This window comes from Psittacula echo (assembly GCF_963264785.1).
Source record: "Psittacula echo genome assembly, chromosome: 4".
Taxonomy (NCBI): domain Eukaryota; kingdom Metazoa; phylum Chordata; class Aves; order Psittaciformes; family Psittacidae; genus Psittacula; species Psittacula echo.
In genome coordinates this window covers 111,183,868-111,204,803 of record NC_137738.1, presented here as the reverse complement: position 1 = coordinate 111,204,803, position 20,936 = coordinate 111,183,868, and the positions used below count along the sequence as shown (strand labels likewise).

At 38.8% G+C, this 20,936-nt stretch overlaps 1 protein-coding gene across 1 annotated transcript in view; it reads left to right on the top strand.

The window, feature by feature from the left end:
* Window positions 1–20,936, top strand: part of WDPCP (WD repeat containing planar cell polarity effector) — a gene marked incomplete at its 3' end in the record, with an annotated part of 157,390 nt that overhangs the window by 91,010 nt on the left and 45,444 nt on the right. Inside the window, exon 13 of the mRNA XM_080615993.1 lies at window positions 18,564–18,627. Coding sequence (XP_080472119.1) covers window positions 18,564–18,627 — 64 coding nt within the window. The remainder of the gene's footprint in view (window positions 1–18,563; window positions 18,628–20,936) is intronic.

The window sequence follows — 20,936 nt, the reverse complement described above, 5'->3', positions numbered from 1 at the left end:
AAAATATTTTATACCATCTTCTATAATTTGAGTCTGAATGGGATCATCTTTCTGGTAAAAGGGTCCATTTCCATTCCAATGGGGAAATTATTCTAAGCAGAAGAATGCTCCAAATATCTGCATAATATGCACCAGCCTTTCACTAGAGCTTTCTTAAAAGATGTGGCCACAACAGTGAGTTCAAACTCCTCTGCTTTTTCCTTTCTCCTAGAAACCAGCAGGGAAGATCTGTTGCTGCAATGGCCAACTGTAGTGACTGTGGGCCAGTTGCCTGCAGAGGACAGATGTGGAAAGAATGCCTCAGAGATTGCTGAGAGGTGTTAACTAAAGCGCTCTTGCATCTGCAAGAGAAAGGTGTATTCCCTGTGACTCAGGATTTGCTTCCAAATGCTAGCAGGCATGCAGAGGCATGGGGCCCTGGCTAAGCTTTCAGCCCTTGGGGCAACTGAACACAGCTGAAACACTGACTCAATCACCCTAGCAAACAAGAAGCTTCAGCGTCAGAATGCTGCCTGGACAGAGTGGGGCACAGACAGGAGGTTTATAGGAGAGTCTCCCCTTGTCTTTTACCTCCACTATAGAGCAGCCCTTGAACAATCTATGGTTGTGGCAAGTTTTGGAACAAATGTGTGTTATTTTGCTGTTTCCCTATTGTCAAAGGGATTTGTGTTCAACTGAATCAAAGTGAAAGGATCATGTGATTGCTGCAGAACAGATGGTAATGCTTAAAGCTTATCTGAGAAGACATAATCTAAGTACAAAATGGAATGTTCAAAAATGGGAAATTTATCTGATAGAAAGCAAGGAAATTATGTTCAGAGCTGATCTTTAGTGCATTAAAGTGTCTGTGCCTTAATTGGTGTTTATTTCCTTTCAGATGTTTTCTTAAGTGACTAGAATGATTTGCATGTAGGCTAAACAGAGAGTACTACATTTGTTGGAGGAAGAATGGTAATCCATGGTTCTGGGTGAGAGAATGCAATCTAGGTGTGATGCAGTGTCTAGGAGAATCATAGGGAGGCACAATGCTTACTAATTCAGGCATGCGAAAGTTGCAGCCGCTGCTATTATATTGTCTGTGAGGAGCCAGTAAGGCAAACCACTTCTGCCAGCCTGCATTTACAATTGTAGGCTCAGAACACAAAGAAAAGTGAGGAGAGAATTATCCTCTTGCCTTTTCAGGTCACCATATTCTGCCCATGAGGGCACTGAAAATGTAGTAGTCCTCCCACTACCTGTTTGTCAGAAACCAACGACTGTATCTGGGTGTCAGGAAGACCACATTTTAAGTCAGTTATACTATCTGTCTCAACCTTTGTTACTTGATTTATTCAGGTTTTTTACCCTTATTCATTTAGCACTAAATACTTGACTAGTTACAAATAGTTAACAAATTTCTTCAGGGTGAATTTTTGTTACTGCAGATGTGCCTGCATGACCAAACAAGAGACATGAATGCAGAAGCACTCTAAACTGTGACAGAGCACTAGGGTACATTTGTTACTCTCTTGTGAGCATGAGGAGACAAAAGCAAAGTCATCACTTTGTACTCTGTTAAAGCAAGAAGCAGAGGAAACATAGCATTTCTTTAATTATGTGCACTATGATTGATATTCAGAAAGTATTTGTTGGAATAGAGTAAGGTCTTCCATAATTAGTTTGGGCTTCAGAGAAAGCAAGCAGCAGATGCATAGAAGTTATATCTAGAGGATAAAGAGCTAAAACACACAGGGAGAAACTCAGAAATGGAGTAGGAAGAGTGAGTAAAGTGGGGTTAGGAGCAGGAGTAGAAGACACGGAATTGGAAACAAAGGCCTGAAGGCAGGGATAGGGACTTAAAGAGTCCTGCAAAAGGGCAGAGTGAGAATGTGGAGTGAAATGTGGGAAGACAGCTTAGGATGTGTGTGGTGAGCTATATATAGGAGAACAGACACATAAGGGATGGACAGGGAAGGGTGAAGTCTTTCCTACACATTAAAACATTAAAACACTTAAATGTTTCTAGATCTAAATCTGAAAAATGTTCATATAAACAAAAGTTTTTGCCCTCCCCCTGGCTTTCCTTTGAATGCCCCACCAATCTGCCTTAAGCCTTTTCTAGAAGGACCTAGTCTTGAGAGAGAAATATTAATTCATTCTACATGCTAAGACAATCTTTGACCTGCCTGCTGAGTCTGCCAGAAAGGTGCCAGTTATTGTTGTACTTTTTAAAGATGTGTCTGTATTTACTAGAATTGAGAAATACAGTTACCTTTTCAGAAAGGCTATCCTCACCTAGTAATAATCATGTGCCAATGATTTTAATCTTTACTGTAGGCTGAAAGGTTGTATATCCAGTTGCAAATAACTGGAGACATCCATTTTCACATTATCAGTGCGATTACAGGCTAACTACTTTTCTACCATCAAAGAGATCTGTTTCTAGAAAACGCTGAATGCTGTGATGGTAGGTCCCTCCTTTAGGTGTTGGGCACTTTAGAAAGAAGATGCTTCATCATTACTGGCTGTATTGCAAGTATGAGTTAGAATATGGTGTTGCAACCTGAGGTGGGCCAAGGAACACCGATGGCACGGTTGAAACAGATTGCAATTAGAAGCAAGGAAAATGGAAAATTCCTTGCAGTGCATTTGATGCAGCCATTTTATTTGTATCCATCATTACAAAGGCTAAGTTCTTAAATTTGCAAGTCATGCAGCATCTTCAGCTTCCACTAAAATAGAAGCTTAGAGCTTTGCAGGTATAGGCCCTGAATATAAAATATGGAATACCTCCAAAACCAGGCGTTCAGTATACAAAATTAAAATTAAAGGCCTCTTAATTATATGCTGAAGATCCATTACAACAGTATTTATGGAATGAATAATTATTTTCACTTTAAATTCTTATCTATAATTAAAAAATACAAGAACTGAATTACAAGTATAGAAATGTATCTTAGGTGTTCCTTGCCACTTCAGTAGCACTCTGGTATTTTATTATGATGTCACTGCTTATAATAATATAATGCAATGCATTATATCATTATGTAAAATGTTGAGCAGAGGTGGATTTATTAGGAAGCCTTGGAGAACTGGAACCTTCTTGCCCTCACCCTTTTGCTGAACACTGCCTACTAAGAGTGTTTGTGTAATGGAGGAGTGGCTGCGTAACCTCCTGCCTCTCTATAACAGCCTCATCTAGCCGTGTACAGAACATGGAATGGGATGGAATAGTTTTTCACTCGTTAACTATGGCATCGCTGACTCATGGCTTTGCTTCACTCTGATCAAGCATTCGTAAATTGTACTTGTCATATTTTCTAATGCATGAAATTATGTTGTTTGTCTGACACACATGCACAGGCACAAACACACGCCTGCTCTGTTTTGTTCAAATTTTTCTGTCTCAGAGAAACAGTGAGAAAATAACGTAGCATGAGCTGGAGGTAAAGGCTGGATTGGAAAGTAAAACCTGAAATGCAGCTCAGGAGTTTTATGTAGAATCAGAATGCAGTCGCAGCTCTGTGTTTCTGCTGTGCCCTTTCATAGAATCATAAATCACAGAATGGTTTGGTTTGGAAGGGACCCTAAAGCTCATCCAGTTCCACTCCCCTGCCATGGGCAGGGACACCTTCCACTAGAGCAGGTTGTTGGAAGCCCCATCCAAGCTGGCCTTGAACACTGCCAGGGATGGGGCAGCCACAAGCTCTCTGGACAACCTGTTCCAGTGTCTCACCACTCTCATAGTCATGAATTTTTCCTAATATCTAATCTAAATCTACCCTTTTCCAGCTTAAAACCATTCCCTCTTGTCCTGTCACTTTCCTCCCTTGTAATCCTCTTGTGTTTGCGAATACACAGTTTAAGGATCTTTTTGCCCTTTTTTTTTTCTAACATGGAAAAATACTAAGATTCAAAATCATTTGGACTTTTCCATCTAATAATTCAGTTAAGAGAATGTCATTGGGTTTTTTCGCGTAGTACAGACATGTTTCCCTACAAAGCAAAGCACTGTTGTAAATAACAAGATAGTGCATTTGCTTCTTTCAAGAGCAGAGTGCATCTCTGATCACTTCAGTGCTAAAATTTTAGGTGGATTAAGGAATGATTCTCCTTTGTCTGAATCCAAAAGCAAAAACCTCCACCATGTTTTTACTATTACTGTTTTTACTCTGCAGATCTTCTCAGAAGTGTTGTGTACTCTTCTCAGTGTTCAATGTAAGACACTACTGGTTAAATGCAAAGAAGAAATTTAGCACACGTTGGGCAGAACATTCATAAAGGGGTGTGATTTTACACACAGAACTTGATAGAGATCCTTTGTAAATAAACACTCACAAAGGAGATGAGAAAGTAGGTGGTCATTAGCATTAGGGGATCTGCTTCCAGCCAGTGCTGATTTTTATGAATCACTTCACTATTCAAGAGTTCTGAAGTGTACTGCTGTACTACCTGACATGATGCCTTGACACAGTCAGTTATCACTTAAGTCCAAGACAGCCTTTGAAAAACTAAAATAAAGCTCTTTCGCCCTGCAGGTACATCACTTATGCAGTACTAACTACCCCTTGGTAAGCAGGTTCCCGTATCACTACACTGCAATTTGCAAAGTAGATATTCACTGCGAGTATTCCATCCTAAATAGGACCCTAAATCAAAGGTGAAAAAATGCCTCAACTTCATAGGAATAGTTTCCAATCCCATCTGCCGCCAACTGTATGGAACTGAGGGACACAGTGAGCAAAGAGCTTTTATGATCCTTTTTAAGAGCACCCTAAAAGTAGAATCTATAATTATATTGGTACATAGTGTGTCACAAAATATGTATAAACATTAATGATGACATGGTTCAGGACTAAGAATACCTTTTATATTCATAAGGTAACCCATTAGGCATTAAATTATGCCTTCAGATAAAATGACCACTGATGTCAGTCAGGTTCTCTATGTGGCCACATGAACAGAATTCATCTCTATAGGAGTAAGTTCAGTAGCAGCATTCTGACTAAAGTAGCACCTTCTGGAGAGAACTTTGAAGAGTCATTTTTTGTCATCTTGTGAAAACGATCAAAATGAAAGGTTTTCATATTACCATGGCGCTGATAAATGAGAATTTCAAGTGCTGTGATGGAACTGCACATGAAAAGATTCTGCTGGTCATGCTTCTTGACCTGTTTTAGAAACAGGAAATAAAGGCAGCTATTTAATGGAACTAGATTATTTTTGTCAGTTAAAAGAGGTTAAATATCTCAGGAAAAGTTTAGAATATCTTTGCTTCCATCCTATGTTGCTAATGATTTGGTTTTTTCCTTAAGTCAGCTGCACAACAGTTTCAATTTCAGTCAGATGCTTTGATGCCACAGGAATGGCTCCAGGATTTAATTCTCTAGTGGTGATTACAATGTATTAATACTGAACAAAATATCAGGGGGACGAGGGACAAATGACATAATTGCTTGAGAATAAAATCCCATTAATATAAACCATGAGAAATCCCTGTCAGAGATTTGGGCAAGATTTTCTGCTGAACCTAATGGAAGACACTGCTTGGAGCATGAGAAAAATGGCCCCTTCCATACACTGAAAGCAGTCCCAGAGCTACTCTAATATGAAGCCATTTCCCAAAGCCACCAACAGATGCTGCTTGGTGGCTCAGAGTGTCATGAGTCTTCCAGTTCTCTGCTACATCCCCACCAATGAGACTGCACTAGAAAAAAGGAACACAGAATAGCTATGCTGGACTACTGTTTGTGCCAAGGCTTTTCCCACATGCTAGTTAATCTGACTTTGATATTGCTACTTTTAGAAGCTGAGCCCACATAGAGACCATTGTTGTATTGTGTTGTGTAACTGATTGTCTGCCCTCATAAGGTGTTTTCTTTCCTGTTGTGCCAGTGGTGCAATTCCCCTGAAATCTGAGGGGCTTTGGACATACATCGAGTGCAGGAACAATGCAAATGTACCCTATTTATGGACAAAAGCTCAAGAATAAGTTCTTAACAACACATCTCCACTCTTGAGCAGCTGCAGTGAGTCAGCCTCAGCCTTCGCAGGTCATCAGTTACTCCCTCCCCATCAGTGCTGCCTAGTCACTAATGGCATCTCCTTCTGGAGACACTCAAAAATCTCCTCTTGAGGTCCTGACCAAGAACAAGAATTTAGGATGTTTGGGTTTTTTGCTTACAGTCTTTGCAAATTGATCCATATGTCATCTCTTTGTCCATTCATCTTCAGAGCCTTCCTAAGGCCCGCTTCACTTTTCTACATATGGACCATCTGACTGTATTCTGTCTTGAGCTCAGCTCATCAAATCACAGAAGAATATGGCTTGGCAATCTGTAATCCGTTTGTTGTGTGCTTTATTTTTCTGACTTTTCTCTCAGTTCCATCCAATACCCTCCAGGAAGAGCTAATTGAATTAGGCAACCCAAGGCTTCCTATCTTCAAATGCAGAGCTCCCTTTTATGGTTCTTCAGAACTGAAGAGCCTGCTAAGGAAAGGATATCATAAGTAAAATTTAGAACAAAAGTCAGCAATAGTCAATTGTCCAATAACTGGATGTAGTGTCTTGGGGCACACCTCACCCCTTCTGACTTAATAATGTAGAATTCAGATGTCCTACACACTCACCTGGGCTTCCTCTGTAGTTAGTATAAAGACATGGGCACCCAAAGGATGAGTAATCCCATTGAAGGGAGATGTCCAAGATAAGTGCGAAGAATCAAACACCAGTGCCTACTCCTATCAATGAACTATAAAAGGAGCCTTCCTGATTAGCTTAAATTAGCCATGTAAAGATGAACTGTTTGAAGATTTGCACTTTAAATATGTAGCTCCTGTATCACATTACTGGCCAGTTAACAGAAAGATCTTAGATGCTCAGATATATTTTCTGTAATAGAAGCAGAAAGGCACAAAGGCTAGCAAAAATACATTAAGTAAGGTTTACAGAAAGACACAAAAAGCAGATAGGCATGCCGATTTATTTTAAAATCCTCTTTTGACCAGTTGGCCAGGATCGGAGATGATAGGGATGTTTCTTAGTTTACACCAATAAGCATTGAAGTATCAGTAAAAGAGGTTATAATATAGACAAATAAACAGTGATATATGATGAGCAGTAGATAAAATTCATTCAGAATTTCTAAAGGTAGTCAAGCATAAAATAGCTGAAACATACACATAGTATATAACCTCTTATTAACCTTAGCACCTGAGGACAGGGACATGGAAAATTATGTCAGTTTTTAAAACACAGCCTGCAGAGACTTCAAAGAACTGTAGTGCTCTAAGTCCAACCTTTGTACCAGTGAATTTAGTAGGAACTGTATTTAAATACTTTTTTTTAACATACAGACAAGTATACACCTGGGTTGGAGCAATCCCAGGCACAACTACAGGTTGGGCAGAGAAGAGATTCAGAGCAGCCCTGCAGAGAAGGACTTGGGGGTGTTGGTCGATGAGAAAATGAACATGAGCCGGCTTCAGTGTGCGCTCGCAGCCCAGAAAGCCAACCGTATCCTGGGCTGCATCAAGAGGAGCGTGACCAGCAGGTTGAAGGAGGTGATCCTGCCCCTTTGCTCTCGGGAGACCTCACTTGGAGTATTGTGTGCAGTTCTGGTGTCCTCAACATGAAAAGGACATGGAACTGTTGGAACAAGTCCAGAGGAGGCCCACGAGGACGATCAGGGGACTGGAGCACCTCCTGTATGAAGACAGGCTGAGAAAGTTGGGGCTGTTCAGCCTGGAGAAGAGAAGGCTGCGTGGAGACCTCAGAGCAGCCTTCCAGTATCTGAAGGAGCCTACCTACAAAGATGCTGGGGAGGGACTATTCATCAGGGTCCGTAGTGACAGGACAAGGGGTAACGGGTTCAAACTTAAACAGGGGAAGTTTAGATTGGATATAAGGAAGAAATTCTTTACTGAGAGGGTGGTGAGGCACTGGAATGGGTTGCCCAGGGAGGTTGTGAATGCTCCATCCCTGGCGGTGTTCAAGGCCAGGTTGGATGAGGCCTTGGGTGGCATGGTTTAGTATGAGGTATCCCTGCCCATGGCAGGGGAGTTGGAACTGGATGATCTTAAGGTCCTTTCCAACCCTAACTATTCTATGATTCTATGATTCTATGAAATCTTGCTGACTCTCCCCCAGTACAATATAGAATCATAGAATCATAAAATAGTTAGGGTTGGAAAGGACCTTAAGATCATCTAGTTCCAACTTTCCTGCCATGTGCAGGGACACCTCGCACTAAATCATTTCTGTAAAGGCAAGTCATGTCTTAAAACTCCCAATTCTTTGATGTCAGCAGTCATGTCAGTAATGGATATCCAGCAGCTACTGATGAAAGTTTCACCATTGAAGACCTTTTTGGAAGGTCTCCCACCAAAATGTCCTAAAGAAACTAAGCTGCCACAGGATAAAAGCGAAGCTCCTCTTTCATAGATAAGTAATTCATTAAAAGGTAAGAAACAGTAAGAGTTAATGGTCAGTTGTTAGTGGAGATCACCAGTGGAAATTACAAGTATAGCAAATCTATACCCATAAGTAGCCTGTCAAAGGAGCAAATAATGAGGTGCCATCATTTGCTAATGATAGGGGCATTGAAACTAGATGATCTTAAGGTCCTTTCCAACCCTAACTATTCTATGATTCTATGATTCTATGATTAAGACTAGGAAAGATAGGGACTGCTGTGAAGAACAGCTAAAGGACTTCACTAGACTCAGGACGTAGTGTCAAAATTGGAGATAAAGTTAAATGTAAATAAATTAAAAGTGAAACACACAGCAGGGATGACTCCTAACTTCATGTATAAAATAATGGAGTCTGAGCTCATAATTATTCTAGAAGAATAATTTCATCTTATAACTCTACAGGTATAAAATAGTCAGTTCATTACTCAGCACAGATAAAAAAAACAAATGGGATGCAAGGAATTCCTAGAAAAGGAATAGGCAACAAAACAGTGAATTTCAATTCACCTGAATTTTGTGGGTAGTTTTGGAGTCCCGTAATCTGTAAAAAGATACAGCAGAACTCAAAAAGCTTTAGAAAGGGCAGCCAGAATTATTAAAGGCATGAAACAGCTTTAGTGAAAAGAATGACTAAATAGATTAGAACTCCTCAACCTATAGAGGAGACAACTGAGAGATCTGTTAAATTGTGAGCACTAGGGAAAAAGAGTGCAGTAAATGACTGCTCACTGCTTCTTCTACGAACTAGGGGTCAGCAGGTGAAGCTAACACAGTTTCAAAATACAGCAATTCTTCACATAACATGTAATTAAAATATGAAGCTTCTTACCACAGGATATTTTGGATGATAAAATTGTATATGAGTTCAAAAGAAAGGTTCAGGGAAGAGAAATTCACAGAGGAAATTCACAGAAACCACCTCTGGCTCAGCAAATCCCTGAACCACAAATTATTGCAGACTGGGAGACTCCTTAGGAAAGTATCACCGTACACTTGCCCTGTTCTTATGTTCTTTCCTAGGTTCCTAGCTGTTGCCAAGGTATTAGGTTAGATGTGCCTACTGTCTAAGAAAACAGTTGTTCTTACATTTTATGTTCTTTTACATGATGCTGTGCAGAAAAAGCATTAAATGCTCATTAGTTTTTCATTTGCTCCCTCAGAAATATGCCAAAATTTGTACAATCAAATTTCTGGAGAATTCCTTGCCTGTCTCTCCTGTGGCTCTATTTTCTGTGATGGAATTCTTATGTGTGGGAATTTTATGACTATTACCAGTGCATTATTTTATTATAAAGAAATAATATTAGCTATTGACAAACCTAGATAGAAAAAGTAAACATACTCTAATAGACCTGTAACTCAACAAGTGATTCAAAATTTGGCCCTGCACCATTACTCTAGAATTAGATATTTATCTTTAGGCAGTCTGCTTTAGAAAATATTGAGCTAATATATTTTCTCTGAGAAGTTTTAGCACTAAAAAACTCCACATCTTATCCAGTGTCAGGCATGAAAGAGAATTGGCCCTGTACCTCATGGAAAGCCAAGGAGGAAAAGGGCCTGTTCATCTGAACTTTAATACCAAATTTCCATCTGCTGCAGTTTGAAATTGCAGAGATATCACACGTATACAATGGGGATTTATTATAGAGGCAGCAACTCATCCTTAACCATAGCAATGATGCTGGGCCTCTGTTATAGAGCTGTCTTTAGTGTGTAGACATGCTGATATGTTTGCTCAATAAAAATCCAGCTTTCAAGACATATTGTTAAGTTTACATGATCACCGGAGTGAGAGGGATAAAGCTGGAAAAGAAGAAAAGCAGAAGCGAATTAATGCAATAAAGGCTAGGATTTAACAGACAGGGTTGAGTAAAATAAATGTGAAACAACAGGTGTCACTGACTCTTATCAGCATTTTTAATTAACACCTGGTTTTAGGCCAGACTACTTTGGAGGAGTATGTTGGAGTGTGTCTGTATTTAAAGATAAAGATAGACTGTTGAGAAGTTACTAAGTAGTAAGAGGTTGGGGGAATGGGGAGGTTCAGGGGTGGGAGGAGGCTGTGTTTGCTGAGTGGGTGTTATTTGCAGCTTAGAGAAACCTGAAGGAAAGCCACTATGATAAAATTGCAAGGCAAGGAAATATTGCTATGGCAACAACATATATTCTCTTGGGGGAAAATGAGTATTAAAAAGGAAATACAGAGTGTGGGAAATTCAAAGTATGCATTACAAGAAGAGTGAAGACTGAATCCAGTTTAAAAAGAAATAAACCAGCATGTAATGATAATCTATAATAGTAATAAAATGCCATTATCCAGACTTTTATAGCACTTACTACTGAAAATCTCAGAGCACTTGATGGACATGAAAGAATTATGCCACACAGTAGGAAAATGTTGCTGTTGCTCTCAACAGTCATCCTCTTCAAGCGACCCATTCTACGATAACCCAGGCTAATACAACTGACCAACATCACATGTGAGGCATGTGGCATAAATGTGCGTAGAATCAGGATCTTTAATGTTTCTCTGGTGTAGATATAAGACAGTTCTATATAGTGCTGGTTTATATTTAATGTGAGCAAGGGTCAACAAATAAATGGCATAGATTTCTTTATAGCTAAAACTTATACTTTTTCTAGAGTATTTCATACATCAAGACTATTTCATACTAAATATGCATTAAAAAAGTTTAAATTATGCCTTCTTATTAAACTATTGCATTCAAAAATTAACTTGGTTCACTTGAAAATCTGACTCAAAATACCTGAACAGCTTTTCTTTGAACATAGAAAGTCTGTCCTGAGAAGAAGCATCTATATTTAACATGGACTCATCTGAACTCTTTCACACAAGAATACATTTAGGTTTCCTAGAGCAGAATATCATCCTAGAAGGTAGGAATCCCATGGTAAGATTTTTTTCTTTCCATGTTGGGAATGTCTTCAAGATTCACAGGTGGTTAGAGCCCTAAGGGCTTTCTCTGGCCAGGGAGTCATAATGTCTGGCTCCCCTTATTAGCTTTTTCTTTCCTCCTATTTTTTTAATTTGGTTTGCTGGTTTGTTTTCTTGCTTCATACCAGAGGGTGCTCTTTGATGTGTAGGGAGTCAGGTTCTACATCAAACAATCTATAAAGTTACAGGTGGACTTCCTATAGTTCAGAGAGAGGTAATTTGACAGCATACCTCAAGTAACAGAAATTTTAGGTGGGTTGAGATACTTGTGCCTGTTTCAAATTTTCTTACTTATTCACTAACCTGTGCTCAAGACCTGCATGTGTATGACCTGTGAAAGATTCCGTAAGAGATCTCTTTTTAAACAAGTCACTCAGGCCCCAAATCCAGTGCTTCACTTAACATGCCCATATTTAGGGCCCATTGAAAATTACAGGTCATAAACCCATACATTAATGCTTTGCTGAATTTGGGCCTGAAGGTAGATTATACCTGGACAACCTTTAGAGCTTCTGCATCTAAAATACAATTTATAAGATTATCCCCTTGACTCACATACACATAGACTCGGTGGCTGTTTCTCCATTAGCCTTTGGTGTGCTCTGCAGCATTTTCATCAGTATAAGAGTATCTTAGAAAGCAACAAGGCTGTGAACCCTCGTTAGAGGTTTGTCTGTCCTATTCAGAATTGCTCATAATCTAAGAAACTAGTAGCATATTAGGAGGTTGGCAAAATAATACCACTAGCGTCTTGGAGGTCACAACTTACCAATGCACCCACTGATTCTTCTTTGGTTCCCTACTAACTTAAGAGAATCACGGATGAATCTCAACCAACTTTGCAGAGGATAGGAGTCTCGGAAATAAGCAAATGCCTGCCAGTTTTCTGAAAATCAGCAGGCAGTTAGGGTTAAATAGGATGCAGGAGGTTATCTCCATTCCAAAAATCTATAATGAAAGTTTAGCAAAGGTATGTTCTGCCAATCGAGGCATGCAGTGCTTAACACCAAACACTCTATGTTGCCTCTTGCTCTAACCACTGTTGGGAGGGAGCTGAGTGTACCCCGATGGGAGAAGTAGAGTGGGGTTTTTTTAAAGACATCAGTTACAGTTTAAATTTCTGATTGTGATACCTGAAATTTTTGGTATGCCTTTGCACATACATTGGTGTTGAAATAGTCTAGCTGCAGTGAACTGGCACCCAGCAATCAATTGATTTTTGCCAAAGGAGATCAGTAGTATCAGAGGTAGTCTATTTTTCCAGACAGTTCATTATACAAACATATAATAAGAGATCATGAAGTAAATTTAAAAATGCCAAGACTGAGTCCCCCAAATCATGAGATTCTGATACACAAGCCTACAGTCTGGGGAGAGAGGGAAAGATAGGTTCTTTGGAGAGTTCTGGGTCTTTGGGCTGCATTCAATGGTCTGATTTTCTCTACAACTATATTACTTAAAATAGGGTGTCCTACTGAGCTGATTAGGGTAAAATCCTATTGGTTTAGGTTGACTTTTTTTAAAAGTGTTTTGGTTTTCTAAATGAAGTTAAGATCTTGATGCATTTATTTCTTTCCAGGCACTCTAAGTAAACTGCTGGCATTTCAGCATTCACTATAAAATGCAGGGTATAAGTCTTCAACTGGTAGTATATTTTATATATGAAAGGTTGCATAGAAATCTAAGTCTTCAGAATTTACCGAATACTCACTTTCAACTATTTTCTTGCAGGTCAATAGAATTTCAGGGTTGTCATTTTAAGGATGTGCTGTAATTACAACATCTATACCTGACTACGTTACACAGCATTATTTTCCATGTGAAATATATAAGACCTTAAGTACTGGACCAATGTGTTTTAAATGGGCTCTGAAGCTGTATTCTGAAATACAGCTACATGTCTAAATTAGTGGTGTTATGTTCAACAGTTGGAAGAAAACCAATCTGTACCCATTTACATCAACCACTTTGCAACCTAGCCACATACTTTTTGCATTCTTTAACCTGATAATCTCTAATTATTCTGGCTCATAATTCCATTGAAGTGGGATGCAGATTCATTTTACAGATGTTGTTCTTTATTTTAATATTGTCTGATTTAAAAGGAAAATATTTCAAATAATAACATTTTTTGAGGAAAAAAAAAAAGCGTGAAAACCATTTCCATTCCAAAAATTGCTGATATGAGAATTTATGGGAAACAGCTCCTTTTATGAATAATTATTATTATTGTGTCTAAGAAATGGGCAAGATGCCTAGAAATTGAATGAAAGAATGAGCTATTAAATTGAAATATTAAATGAAATAACTGAATTAAAAGTAATCATGTAAACCCTGCAGTAAATGTTGGGAGCTGTAGCTGGTTGAACATATTTTCATCATCTGTTTTGTATGCTTAAATACAATTGCTTGATGTAAGTAAACACTTGATTGATATTCTGAATACTTTAAAATCTGCATATGCATCACAGAATACTGAACAATTAAAACTTAATTTCAGTGTAGTTTGATTACATGTAAATTATTTCAATATTCATTTTTCCCTGTTCTGTTTGCTTACTGCATATTTGATATCCACTTTTTGAATGCATATCATCCTTGATTGGACTGTGAGATGAGGAGGACTCTGAAATTTCTTCCATTAAAAAGGATTGCCTTATAAATATTATTTGTGCTACAGCTCTTCCCCTGCAGATTATTTTCTAAATGTTGTGTACCCTTATTGAAGACAAGGAAAAAGCTGCTGCAGCCCTCCTTTATCAGCCCAGCACAAAGAATATGCTTACATGGTCGATGAGCATGTCTAAGAAGGCATGTTGGTTGTAACTAGTCCCTAAAGAAATGTTTCCATCTTTTCTGCACTATACTTCTCTCTTGCTTGCACAAGCTTTCTCTCCCTTTCCTTCCCCCTCCCTCCACATGATTTTTTTTCCCTGGTTCCTGGACTTCTTATGAGACATTTTAATATTATGGGTAAATATTACCAATATTTTAAAGTTGACCATTTTCAGCCTGAAAAAATTTATATCTCTAAGTAAGCACATTCAATTTAGGTATTGTGGAATACAGATGACAACATTTTGCTTTTTCATCTATTTGTAGAACCTCTCATAAAGACTGAGGAGACTTATTTTCCCTTCTCTGCAGGCTGCAATCCATGCACATTGTTTTGATCTACAGTATTTAAAATCAGCTTTTTTTCTGAACATCCAACAGGAGAATACCCTGCACATTTGATTTTCTTTTTATTTATGCCACTGAAAAGAACAGCCTCTCTGAAGTTAATAGATAACATTGTATTTCATTATTACTTATCTCTTTTATTTACAAATAAAATGCTTTCTTGACATCTTTTCAGTTAAGTCACAGTCTCAAAATATAGGCAGGCAGCAGGTCTGCCACTCCACCATGGGCAGCAGGTCTGGGCTCTTCTCTGCCTCAACCATTTTTGACCCGTGTGACCCTTGTCATATCAATCTCATTTCCCCTAAGTTTCCTTTTCCATATAGTAAACATACTTAGAGCCATCTTCTTAAATTTTTGTAGGATACGTAGAAAGGTTGCATAAGAGCGCATAATAACAGTAGGATTTTGTTATATGAGAATTTAAACTTAGTATTTTGTGTGCTGAACAGCTTTCAGGGAAATATTTTCCTATCTGTCCTGTATAGCTAATTGCAGTTTGAGAGTTTTAATCTTGAAGGTCATATTTCTGTTGGCTGTCAGTTTGACCAAACAAGTGGCTGAACTTCATGGTTTGCAGGCAGATTTCCTTATCTCTCTTTTTCAAGAGACATATAAGTCTTGATTGCCGGAGTTATTGTGAAGCAAGCAATAAGCGACAAGGTGCAGGGAGGGATGGGAAGACACTCGCTTCAAGACCAGTACCCTGTAGATACCATTTTAGAAAGTAAATATTTGTACATTGTAATTGTAGCACAAGAACAAGAGGGAGAGTGTTTTGCTTGGGAGGGGGAGAGGGGCTGTTTGTTTGAGGAGCTGATAAACTGTAAGTGAAGTGTTCCCAAGACAAAACGTGCTTATAAAATAGACATTATTAGCTTGAGGACAGTCTCCTGCTGTACAGAACTCTCTCTAATTGTTCCTGTAAAATAAACCCAATGCAACTTCCTTGCCAAAGAGACTCAAAATAATGAGTACATTCTCATAAAGCTGATTTGAAAAAAACCGGACATTCTTGACTGATTTAATACTGTTCGCCTAAGCAATGTAAACTTGTCACTCTTGTTTGAAACCTCCACCTTATTTTAAAGCAATTCCATTTATAATAATTTATGAAGTATCTGTGATTGTTATTTCCAGCGCTCTTGGTCTGTGAAGAGCATTTCTTGGATAGTCATTTTTCCCCACTTTTTTTTTTCCCCTCAGTACAGATCTGAAAATAATGAGCTACCTTCACAGTTTTATGAATAGGGGCCATAATGAGACTGAAGTGTGTATATTGACAAAGGGAAAAGAAACCAAAATCTTTGTAAAACAGCAGAGAAATGACAGCTCTGAGGCCATGATTCCATTCTACAGGTCAATCAAAAGAAAAAGTTACTTTACATTTTTTGGTTTCAGGCATTTTTACCTTGGCTAAAGCAAATGTCATTCAAATAGTCTGTATAGTTATAACTCTGGAAAAACAAAGTAATGATGCAGACATTCTTTTTAGCTTGTTGTATAGCCGGTTTCTGTTTGGTTTCCAATTTCCCCTCCGAGGACCAAGAATGTATATTTAATATGTAATTGGAAAGAAAAATATGCCGGAAAAAGATATACAGGATAACTATTCAAGATACACATATTTTAACAGGTACTTATTTGTCTTAATTAAAGCATAACTTCAGAAGCAGCATTACAACACAACGTATTTTAATGGAAAATCCGTAATAGAAAGCATGTTTAAAAGCTTCAGATATGTAGATGTACATGATAAAATGGTCCTGCACTGCCTCTTCCCCACTGATCAAGAGGTTAACCTTAATTCATCTCTTCCCCTCCCTTAAACAGGTTCTGTGAGGAGGGCTGCAAATTAGTCTTGGAAGACACAGCAGGAAGATTAGCTTTAGGGAGGAAAGGACTCCCCACTCCAGCTCTTAGGAGCCTCACTTGGAAAGTGCATTTTGTTTTCTACCTAAGCTAACATATTATGCCTTCTTGTCACAAATTTTATTTCTTGAGGAAAAGTCCTCACCAGCTCTATCTGAGAATCTGCTGGATCATTCCAAGTGTGAGGTAGAAGAGAAGAGAGCGATAAGGCTGTAGCAAGAGGGAGGAAGAAAAATGCTTAGGCTTTGGCTGGAAACTGAAATGGTACATCATATGGACTCCTTCACCCACCAACAGGAAGGAGGATTCCCATGTTTCCTTCTTGTTCACACTGGCCTAAGGAGGAGCTACTGCATTGCCCATTGTTTCCTAAGGTACCCTCAAGGTACAGAACCGTGTAAATACTGGCATCCATATGATGCTGTCTGACAATATTCATTGGGCAAACATAAACTACACCTTTCTAACACTTAGAAATCACAATGCTGCTTTTTCCCTACTGGGTCAAAGAAGTCATCTCCTTCCTAAACTTCAAGCATCTACAACTGATCTATTGTTGAAATTGTTAAAAGGTGAAAAGGAGAAAACTTCACCAGTAATAGGGAGAATACAGAAGTCATTCTCTGTGCAATAAATATTTTACTTCACAACTGAAATAAAATTGGAGTACTCTGTTGTTTTACATATCTAAAAATTATCACCAAATCTATTCTTGTAGGTATTTTTAAACAGTTTAAACATGCAGTAAGAAAATGTGTACAAATAGAACCACTTTCTCACTCACATCATGGTTATCTACATGTAGTACAAGAGAGGTATTAGCCCACTTTCTTCTGCACAAGAAATTCTGCAAAACTTCTTGTTGTGGTTAGTGTTTGCCAGTGCAATGTTGTATATAATCTCAGAAAGCTTCTGAAGGATGACTTGCATCCTCCTGCTTCTGTGGAATCCCCAAGGATTGCAAACAAGAGGATATATACAGCCTTCCACAGTATCTCCATCCCGTGTAGGTATTTGCTGTAATTGCCAGGAGATGGTGCATGGTCTAGGTAGAAAGAAGGTGGCAGTCTGTGTCATTACAAATGGAAGGAGCTGTTGTTTAGCAAGCCCTCAATGCACCAAAGTATTGGACTCTATGCCACAATACAGCTCTTCTGCATTAATGGTAAAGGTGAAGTTCATTAGGGACTGTAGTGATAGGAAAGGGGTAATGGGTTAAAACTTAAGCAGGGTAAGTTTAGATTGGATATAAGGAGGAAGTTCTTTACTGTGAGAGTGGTGAGGCACTGGAATAGGTTGCCCAAGGAAGCTGTGAATGCTCCATCCCTGGCAGTGTTCAAGGCCAGGTTGGACAGAGCCTTGGGTGATCTGGTTTAGTGGGAGGTGTCCCTGCCCATGAAAGGGAGGTTGGAACTAGATGATCTTAAGGTCCTTTCCAACCCTAACTATTCTATGATTCTGTAAGTTCCACTGCTCCCTTCCTACTCTACTGCATCTGAAGGCAATACTCAGGTGGTACCTTCCAGAGCACATTTTTGCTTGTGAATTTTGCTCTTTTTCTCCCTGTTTTACCTCATTGACACAATCTTCTTCACCATAGGATCTTCAGAAAACTCTCAGGAGTCTATGCTAATACTGGGCTAATGGAGATAGTAGACAAAGCAGTGTCACCTCTACCGGTTTTAGTCCCTGGAGATTCATGACTGTTTAGGATGACTCAGCTGCATTATCATCCTCGGAGAGCTGTATTGAGGGGTCTGTGAGGACAAAACTCAATGCAGTTGTGCTAGCATTGGCTATTATCTGTGTTGTGGCTGATATCTTTCCAAGGATTGATTTGTTATGACCTACAGCACCTTCAGCTCCCTTCCGATTCAGCTAGATCTAATGGGTCTCAACGTTGAACATAACACTTGCTGAAGGTTTTAAACAATGAAGAAATTCTGCAGTCTTGAGTATGATCATACCAAGTTTCACCAGTAAAGCTTTGGCATCACTTTTGATGAAAGTTGAAGTGCTTCATCTGCCCACTAACAAAATTTGATGCAGCTCCCAAATTATCCTCAGCAAGTGACATTCCTCCTTTTTCTTGCAGATATCAGAGATTTGAAAAAGCATTTCTGCTGGCTGTTGACATAGGTGCTCGGGACCTGTTTATGGTAAGTAATTTCTGGAGACAGAGGCTGTTGTCAGGGTGTTAGTTGTCAGCTTTTGTACACATTAAAATGGATCAGTGTCTTTTGCAGTCTTAGACACATACTGAAGAGAGAACTATTCTACCTGGTTTGCCCTTTGCCATCATGAAACTCATCAATAGGAACTAAGTATCTTTGGAGTCATTGACATTTTCCCTAGCATGGCCTAAAGGCTATTCTTTATTTTCCAGGAATTAATGTATATGTTTTTTGAACTTTCCCCTTCTTCATCTGTCCTGATGTGTGTGAATGTCATCTTTCACTCTAATAAGCTTATACGTTTCTAATCCGTTCCTTTAAGAAGTACAACTGCTGAGTCCTGGACACAAGAGCTGGCCATATCCTGGGGATCCTGAATGCTCTTAGTTTGTCTCTTAGAGTTTTGTGAAAAGTGACAAATTATGAACGCTTCTACAGGTACTTTTAAAACAACAAAGCTCAGCAGCATCAACACAAGGGTTTTTACATTTCATGCACTCTCTGCACCCTCCCATTTAATTAGCTACAAAAGTAAAATTAACCAGCTCTTAAAAGGTCCTCTGTGTGAGCTCTGCAGGAGGCTCTTGTTTTATAAGATCTTGCACCACAATGTCACAGTGAGGTCAGATGGACAAAGCCAATCGTGCTTTCCTAGTCTCTCAGCATGTTGCTGCTCCACAGCTGATTTCATTGTTTTCAAAGAAACAATAGGAAAAGGGCTTGTTGAAAAAAAAAAAAAAGCCCTTTGAATGATTCGTTTGCTTGACTCTTTTGCATAATGAAGACATTCTGTTGTTTAAATTAAGCTTTGACACTAGATGTTAATATCATTTATCCCATTAAGTCACTTGCCCTGCTAGTTTGATCTTGATATTTAAATTGTATGTTAAATTACACAATTAAATCCTACTTTTATGGGTTATGAAATTCCCTTCTAATTATATAAAAAGTTGTGTGAACCTTTTGATGTTTTTTTCACGGCTCTAATCATCTGGCTTGTTCCATCTAATTAGAAAGATGTTAATACTGCGATAAACTTTTCTAAGTGTGCATCAAAAGAATGTGAAGGAAAGGTCAGACTTTTAGGAAATTCATTGCATGTTTTATGTTTATTCGCCTTGATTTTTTCTCTTTTTAACTCACCTTTTTTCTTTTCTCTTTTTACCAAATGTAACTTCTTCAGTGCATATTTTATATCTAATCAAACTAAGTACTGCTGCAGCCACATGTAAGATCCAGACTGCAACACGTCTGCAGCAGGTTACAGCTTTTTGTTGGGGGCTCTACCACCACAGAGGTAATAAATTCTCCATGAGTAACTCCAGCCATTCTGGCAGACCAAATGACAGAGCATTTGGCCTGCCATCTCAATGGCCCTCTCTCACATAGCTGAGAGCATTTCCTACATGGTCTTTTACTCTTTCCTTCCCTTTGCTGACACCAGAACTGATTGAGCACCTCTGTCCCAGGGTGGGGAACACCAGTGCTGCCTCAAGAGATGGGTGCAAAGCTGCTAACAAGAGGGAAGGACTTTCATTACCTGCTCCACAAGTGGTAACATGTTCTCCTCTCAACAAAAAGGTTCTCCAATTTTCCTCAAGAGGACTTTCAATATTCACAGAGAAATTAGCTCCATCCTTTCCTACTCTTCATTTTCCTTTGCCTCTCTCAACACCTACTCTCTATTTCCCATCTCATCAAGGCTCTTAAACATAAATATATATTTCCATGTAGTTCCTCCTTGCTTACATTGCTGTGAGATCAAAACCAGTTCCATATTGTCCTCATCCTGCTTTGAGATTCCTCATAGTTTCCCCTAAATTATGCAACAAGCAGCACACACATCTGCCTCTTCGAATCCTCTGTTAACTGGCTGCATCCTCTCGGGATCCTTTTTGCTAATTCATCTGCTAAAGAAGGTACGAATGAACAAACTTTACAATAAGTTAACAATGGTGCTACTTCAAGACTACTAAGTACGGGACTCAAGAAGTTTGAAGGTGCATAGGTCATAAAAGTATTTGTTTCTGCCACAGTAATTTATAGGGAATTGGGCGTCATTGCACTAAATACCTTGTGAAAATTAGACAACTTGTTCCCTGAAAGCTTACAGTCCTTCTAGATATTAGTATAATGATGCTATTCCTAAGCAAGGTTTGTGCATACTTCACTTCTGCTTAACACTTAATAATTTCTACACGTTGTTTATGTGCTTCAAAATGCAATTAATAACATACAACTTGACTTCACCTATATCTAAAACATTTACGATTATGTGCAGTACAAATACCTAT